At 35.4% G+C, this 8,273-nt stretch overlaps 1 protein-coding gene across 1 annotated transcript in view; it reads right to left on the bottom strand.

Annotated features, from left to right (window-relative positions):
• LOC107302478 (protein MEMO1) overlaps window positions 1-7,016 on the bottom strand; it is a 15,532-nt gene extending 8,516 nt beyond the window's left edge. Inside the window, exons 1-4 of the mRNA XM_015831585.1 lie at window positions 6,965-7,016; window positions 4,997-5,065; window positions 4,320-4,432; window positions 2,492-2,603 (exon numbers count right to left, since the gene is read on the bottom strand). Coding sequence (XP_015687071.1) covers window positions 2,492-2,603; window positions 4,320-4,432; window positions 4,997-5,063 — 292 coding nt within the window. The 5' untranslated portion in view covers window positions 5,064-5,065; window positions 6,965-7,016. The remainder of the gene's footprint in view (window positions 1-2,491; window positions 2,604-4,319; window positions 4,433-4,996; window positions 5,066-6,964) is intronic.
• Window positions 7,017-8,273: the final 1,257 nt, after the last annotated feature.

Here is an 8,273-nt window from a genome sequence, read left to right as displayed (position 1 = left end):
CTATTTCCCAATTTTTAAAAATTTATGTACCTCACAGGCAATTCAAAACATGATTTAAGTTTGAAATATACAAAAGCACAGGTTATGTATGAGCAAGCCAGATTCTTTTCTGCATATTTACTATGTACTCATATTATCAATTGTGTATGAAATTTTATCTTAACGAAGACATAGGAAACTTCATTATAACATAGCACTGTACATGAACATATGTGATCATATTAGGCACAGGGGACATATAATTATGATATGTATAATTCTCACCTATAAGCTTCATTCATTTGTCCAGCCCTCAAAGAATTCTGTAGGGCCTGGTGAGGTCATTGCAAAAGTCTGACCATTCCTGACGATGAATAGAATTTGGCACATATGACAAAGAACATTTAGATTTTTAATTTCTGCCGGGATCCCATATATGATAGTCACAGATGTCAAGGTGCCTGGCAATATTTCTCTTCATGGGACACCTGGTTTTAGGTCACTAATTCTTTTAATTTGGAAAAATGTAAATTAATCCGTGCAAAACAAAGCACCAACCTCAACCTCAACCACACAAAGATCCAAGATATATTATTAGAAAATAAAATGGGATTGGTAGTTGCAAATTAATACATTTGCTAGAAAGAATGCCCAACTGCCAGGAAAAAAAGGCAAGATGCAGGAGAAATCAGAAAACATCCAAGGGACATAGTATGCAGCAATGAGTAGCATTACCAATTTACCTTCCATAAATTTTCAGTCCAGGTGTTTAGTAGAAGTCGAGCCCTAGACTTGCAATGTATGATGCCCCAGGGCTCAAGCCTCGTGCTATTCCTTTCTCACATCTGCATGAAACTGCTAGGGGAGGTCATCAGTTGGTATGGAGTTTAATATCATCAGTATGCTACTGATACCCAATTATCACCCAGAAACTTCAACTAGTTCAGAATGCAACAGCACATACGTATATGGGGGACCCTAGGCTTGTCCATGTAACATTTTTGTTGTGCAAACCGCACTGGCTTCCATTTTCTTTATGGGTGCAATTCAAGGTGTTGGTCATCATCTTTAAAGACCTATATGGCACAGGGCCAGGTTATGTGCAGGACTTGGTTTCCCTAAGGACAGCAGGTCAGATGAGGTGGGCATGCTCCTAGTCCCTTCTCCTAAATATTGCCATTCCTGAATTAGGAAGTGGGCCTTTTCTGTAGCAGTCCCTACCCTATGGAACACTCTGCCCTGATGTTTGGCAGGCCTCTACCCTCCTAGTATTCCATAAAGATTGGAAGATCTGGCTTCCCCCCCCGCCCCAAGCACTGGGATAAGACTTGATAATTGCATATTAGAAGGTTGACCTTGTGCCAGGTCCTTATTGTTTTTAATGTTTTAATCTGTTTAGTTGTATAGTTTTAATAAGATTTTATATGCTGTTTTAATCTCTGATTGGGAGCCACCCAGAGGATTATAAGATGGTTGACTATATAAGCGTTTTACATAAATAAAACAAAACAAAAATAATAGGCCAGTTTCAAATGTTGGACACAGATCATTCTGGAGAATATTATCTATGCTGACAATAACTTGATGACCCATGATAAATTAAAAATTAAATGAGTAGTCTATGGCTAGCCACTATTTCATGACAGTCATTTTGTGAAAGTAGCCATGATTCTCAACATTTCATATCTGCCTGTTAGTCTAAAAAGAAAAAGAGACCCCAGGGCTGAACTACGCAACTTGGATAGTTTATGACCTTTATTTTTGCCAATCATTCCAAATTATTTCAAAGAATACATAAATGGTAATAATACATAAATGCTAATAATAATAATAATAATAATAATAATTTAATTATATGATATTATTATTTTTAGTATTAGTATTGTTTAACAATATTCTATTGTTTAATAATTAGGATACTAATTTGTTTATGTTTTAATTATTATTATATTTATGTTAAAGGGGAGTTAAAGCGCATTATGGACTTGGTTATTTATATAGTTGGTTAATGTTAGTTAGATTATGATTATTATATTTGTAACCCTGTATTCAGTTCTGGGAAGTGGGGGAGGGAGAGGGTGGGTTTAGGGTGGGTGGGTTTTGGGGTTTATATTGTAACTTTTATAAAACTTTTCAATAAAGAATACATAAATGGGCTAAGTAGAGGTCAGGAGCAGAATATTTACAGATTTCAAACCTTTTGATCTCACTTTAATTAAAAATGCACACTATATTTTCATTATTAAAAGGATAGAAGTTCCCATGCCTTCTCTTCCTGGAAATTCTATTTTGCTCAATCCTATGCTTTTCTACCCTTTTAACATAGACTCTCCACGTGTCTAAAAGTTTCAGTTCACAGTCCTCTGATTTTAATTGGTTTGGCACCTCAAAGCCCTAAGGATTTTGAAGCCACAGATGTATTCAACGTTAGTGAAATAACTGAGAAAATGGGTTTATTATTATTCCAAAATACATCTAATTTAATATCTGCAGTTTTAAATAATCCAAATACCTTTCCATGGCTTTAGCAGTGTAAGGCAAGTGCATTTCAATACTGTGCTCATCTTCATCTGTTTGCAAAGACATACGCTCAAACATTCCAGTCTTCCACAAATCTGCATAAACTGAAAAGTTTTAAATATATTAATATATTAAAGAACAAATGGATAAACAACTGCATAAAAAACTTCTCTTTTCTGCTTCATGTGTTAGACTTATGATTCCTAATTATCACAGGAATCACAGCTTGTAGTAAGAATGCTATTCACAATGGTTCTGGTAAAAGTTCCCCACCTCTGACTCACAACAGGAATACACTTAGCCTATAAATGAAATAGGGCACTCCAAACAAACACACATTAAAATTGGTATTTTGTTGAGGGGAAGGTTTACACATAAAAAGCAGGGAAATACATATGACGATATCCTACTTTGATTTGCATTTGCTCATACATAAGTTTGAGAACACTAATGTAAGATTTTAACTGTATAAAATAAAAATACAATTGTGGAGTAATGGCACATTTAACAGCTTTTAACGTTTATAAAATAAATTATAGTAAGGGACGTTTTTCATACATAGCTGGTAATTTTTTTTAGAATCTGAAAACTTTTTTCATTGTTTCTCTCTAGTTCCTTTGTTGTTGTGAGACTGAGAACATTAGTCAGAGCTAGGTATGCATGAAATTAATCAATTTGGGAAATGTCATTTAAGGGGTGGTTCAACAATTTCTAGAAGTAAATTTTACGAACCAGAAGTAGTTCTAGGTATCCCAAACATAGCATTCCTAATAAGCATTTCATCTGGATCACTTCAATCAGCTTCTAGGCCAGAGTCTTTATAATATCCTGGAAACTACCAACCACCCCTGGAATGACATGGTCAAGGAGGATATTTGGAATGATCTGGAGTGGGAACAGGATGTTTTGCAATGCTTTAGAATGCCCTGTTCCCAAATGGATGAGTTTTTCACATTGTCATTTAAACTAACAGCTTAATGCAGGTCTCCTAACTGAAAAATGTGGTTAACGTTTAGAGAAATATACTTTTAAAAGAAGCATATTTACTTGTCATTTTGTTGATTAGCTTAGTGAATTGACTGAACCCAGCACATAGTTTTCATGTGGCTATGAATAATAATTTTTACTTTTTCCACTTCACATTAATTTGGTGTAATTAAGTATCATCAATCAATGTAGTAACTGAGACAAAAAACAAAAGTAGCAACAAAGCAGAATCGCTTCCATTGACATTATCTCCATTGCTCTGGTTTATTTAATCATTCCATGCAGGGTTCTTATTTTAAATGAACTGATGGAAGGATAAGACTTTGCTCATTCCAAACATGGATGGTCTATGATTGACTAAATCACCGATATGCTCCTGCATTTTTGTTTAAAATATAAAATCTTGTAACTGACAGCTGCCAGTTACCAAAGATATAGAGAAGTAGCTGCAAGGGAATACAATCAATAAACAACTGCAGGTTGTAGTAAATTGTGTTCTATATGGCATGCACTATGGTTAATATTAAATTATACTTATATGTAAATATATCTAAGATAGTCACCAATAAGTTTTAACATGGTTTGTTTTTTTCCTCAGCACCCTCTATGAATTCAGTCTTTGTTTGTTAAAATTCTATGCAAACTGAGCCAATACATAAAAGAAACAATAAGTATTATTAAAACTTTTTGCAAAACATCCAACATCAATACAGCTGCCTTTTTATACAAATAGTTAAGAGATAAACTATGTAGAATAGACAGTCTCAAAAAAAAACACTAAATTTGCTAAGAAATTATTTTGTTTGTGTATTGCATGAATTGTGTACAGTTACCCTTCTGATCAATTCGCAAATCATATAGGGGAGTTCTATATATGTCCACACTGGAAAGTGCACATCTGGAGAGGGGCACATGATGGGAAGGCCCAAGGATGAAGATTCGCCGTCTGAAGATGAATAAGAAAAAATATATGAGTACCACATTTCATGACTAAAAGGAAATGATCACATCATTTGATCTTTGATAGATTCTCTTGTTTAACTTCCACGTTATACTTGCAATGTGGTTGATTGTGGGAAATTGAATCAAATAGCATCTGGATCACATAAGAGTTTTATAGCAGAATTTGGCAAGCACAATCCCAGGCAAAAAGTAATCTGCATTGGGACAGATTTAGATTTGGTCTTTGAAAATACAAAGGTTTCTTCTGAACACAAAATAAATCTTTCAGATTCTTTTTTCCATTGCAACCTCCAGTTCTGCCCTCCATTTAATTCAAGATGATTCCCCATCCACAAAAATCAGGTTTTAGAAAATTAAAAAAATGCTACAGGTTCCCTACATGGTTTACATGACCTCAGGATCTAGTTGGTTGTGCTTGTAACTCTGAAAAACAGATTTCCTCTCCTGACAAATCCACCCTAAATAATTTTTTGCTGTCTTAAGCCAGCATCTATACAAACTGCATCTGGTTGCACTTAAGACAAGAATCTTCTTGGATGTTACTTACGTAATTGAAGGATCCACTTGTTTGTATGCATGAGCTGCACAAGACCCACAGTAAGTGTATCCTGCATGTCTGCCAAAAACAAAAGACACTTTCTTTGAGGCTTTTTTTGAATCTCTGTAGAAAAATCTCAATGAAAGAAATATAACTGAGTTTTATAAGCAGATATATCCAATCTACAGGTATCAGGTGAGTGCTCCAAGCTAAGTACTAACAATTAAGGAGAAAAGCTTACTTATGTGGCAGAAAATAAGGTGGGTACTAGCAGTGAGAAAACTATGACGTAATGATCAGATCTGGCCTCCAAGACCTCCTGACCCAACCCAGTGTGATGATTATTCATTCAAAAGTAATTCTTTTATAGAAAAAGGGACTCGCAAGTAAAATCAGGCCTACTTGGGAGCTACTGTTTTAAGCTGACTGAAACATATTGAAAAGAGTTCCTGGAGTTTGTCCTTGTCCCTCCTAACAGGAAAAACAAGGAATGCCTGTCTGGTCATGCCAAAGGTATACAGATTTTGAAAAGTTAACTGGAAAAAAATACAAACTCGTTGAAAGAAAAAATCCTCAACCCTGGTGTGTATGCCATATCAAGATTGTTAATTCTGAGCACAGAAAAAGAAAGTTACATCTGTATATTTTAATTAAAGGTTAAAGTAATTTGAAGATATTAATATTCTGCTTTCTCAAATTGTAGGCAAGAAATTACTCAGAAGACTTAACATTTCAAGTATTCTAAACACTTCTCAGTTGAGTAGCAGTAGATGGTTTTCATAAAGTCTAATTTCCTGTGATTTGGGCTCAAAAAACAACATTTTGAGAAAAGAATATGGATGAACATAAGAAAAGGATTCTTAATAATAAGAACTACCAAAGTGTCTGTCATTGAATATATGATAGAAACTGAAGCTAGACATCTGTAGGAGATACTTTAATTTAGATTAAAGATTTAATTTGCCCTTTCCAAATGCCTAGTTTCATGAAATGGTTAGCTATTCTAAAAGAAATTAAAAATAAGACAGAGGTAGACTGATTCTTATGTCTTCCATTCAAACTAGCTTGCCCTCACACATAGCCATAAACAAATTGCTACTGATATCTTATCAGACTGAATTCAGAGTAAGCCAGAGCCAATTGTCACAATGAAACCAAAGCAATTAAAGTGTACCTGTTCTTGTAACTCAAAGTCAACCCTCAATAAACAGTAAGAAACTGCCACCAAGAAGTCAGGGGATAAGACTAGCTTATTATCCAATCAATACAAATTGAGATAAAGAAGATTTTGCTCTCTCTCTCGTTATCTGAGGGGAGTAGTATCTTTTTCTAACGTCTTTATATGAATTCTTGGGATAGCCCAGTGGTGGCGAACCTATGCCACGGGTGCCAGAGGCAGCACTCAGAGCCCTCTCTGTGGGCACACGTGCCATCGCCCCAGTCCTAGGCCTTCAGCTGGGTTTTATAAAACCTTTTCGCTTTAGGCCTCTGCCGCCGTGTACAAAAAAACAAAATTCAATCAGTCAATTTCAACTTCTTGTGGGGGAAAAAAAAGATCTTGCAAAGTTGGAATTGATTGATTGAACTTTTTAGTCCCACCCAGTCTGCCGTTATTACCGCAGCCACACCCTCCCAATGGGCCACGCCCAGCCAATTGGCCACACCCACCCAGCACTGGACGATGCATAAGTGGGTTTTGGGTTGCAGTTTGGGCACTCGGTCTCTAAAAGCTTCGTCATCACTGGGCTAGCCCTATTATTAATTATTATTATTATTATTATTATTATTATTATTATTATTATTATTATTATTATTATGTTGGAAAGGACCTTGGAGGTCATCTAGTCCAACCCCCTGCTCAGGCAGGAAGCCCTATACCATTTCAGACAAATGGCTGTCCAGTTTCTTCTTAAAAACTTTCAGTTTTTGGAGCATTCACCACTTCAGTGAGTGGGAGGGAGAGGGGAAAAAACTTACGGTGCAATAATGGCTCTAGCAGGTCTTTTCGTAGACTGTACTTGAGAGAGCCAACCTTCTAGTTGTGCACTCAGCTGAGGTCCTACAGAAAAAAAATAGATTTTTAAAACAATGTTATCAAAGAATTATCCCTTGTTATAGTTCCCACGTATTTAATTCTNTCAATCAAACCTGATTGTATTTAACAATGTTTTTAATCTGAAAAACTCATTAAGAGATTATGGAGCTACTAATAAGTAGCTGTCAATGTTTCCTGCTTTGCATTTCAGCCAAAGTTGATCTACTGATGCATTAGTTTTCCTAATACTAATTCTATGGGATGGAAAAATAGAATAGAATAGAATAGAATAGAATAGAATAGAATAGAATAGAATAGAATAGAATAGAATAGAATAATTTTTTATCTACTGATGCAAATGACTTATTCAGGTACAAAATAAACACTGGGGAAAAAGAAGACTCAGAAAAGAAAAAAGAGTCAGATTTCTTGGACAGGTAACAAGAGAGCATGAGGCAAAAATCTCAAGCATATTGCAGTTTTAAAACCACAGCTTCTCATTTACCTCACTTGTCATTATTTCTCCAAACTTTGCTTGGCCAGAAACATATACCCAGTTGCTGAAGATAAATCTCTGTTGTACAGATAATACTATCCAAACATATTAAGAAGATCAACAATACCTGCTGAGTTAGCACACTGCTGAATGTAATTAACTTTACACCTGCCATAGCCTCTCTCAAATGTGGTTTATGAATTGTTGTTTGGAGTTCACAACCAAACTAACATTGTTCATTGTTAGAATAGAAAACTAGTTTCCTTAATATGATGGCTAGGCGACATCTATCAATGAGAAACAGTTATTTTTATGCTAGATTAAGAGCAGTTTGAAATTGCCTTCCAAGATTAGTTTTTCCAGCAATACTAAACCCAGGAGCAATTTCTATCTTTTAGAAGATAACTTTTCTATCTCTTCAGAAAAGCATCTTTTTAACAAGATGCTTTTTAACATTTATTGTGACTACAGTATATTCTACAGCAGGGGTGTCAAACTGCCAGATGCATCATAGTGAAACCGCGCCCACCCCATTGCTGGCAATGGCGAAAAAGTCGCGATACGTTGCGACACGTCACGTGATGTTGCGAGTTTGACTCCCCTGTTCTACAGTATATTCACTGTAATCTCTATGCACCCTCTCCTTTCAATGTACTTTATATCCCCTGGTACAATTACTCTGTATCCATAATTACAGTTGCTAAAATTTCAATTTTGAAAGAGGACAATTGAGACAATTTGCCTTTAATAATTAA

This window comes from Protobothrops mucrosquamatus, unplaced genomic scaffold (genome assembly GCF_001527695.2).
Source record: "Protobothrops mucrosquamatus isolate PMUCROS unplaced genomic scaffold, P.Mucros_1.0 scaffold_265, whole genome shotgun sequence".
NCBI lineage: Eukaryota > Metazoa > Chordata > Lepidosauria > Squamata > Viperidae > Protobothrops > Protobothrops mucrosquamatus.
This window is presented reverse-complemented; position numbering and strand designations above follow the sequence as displayed.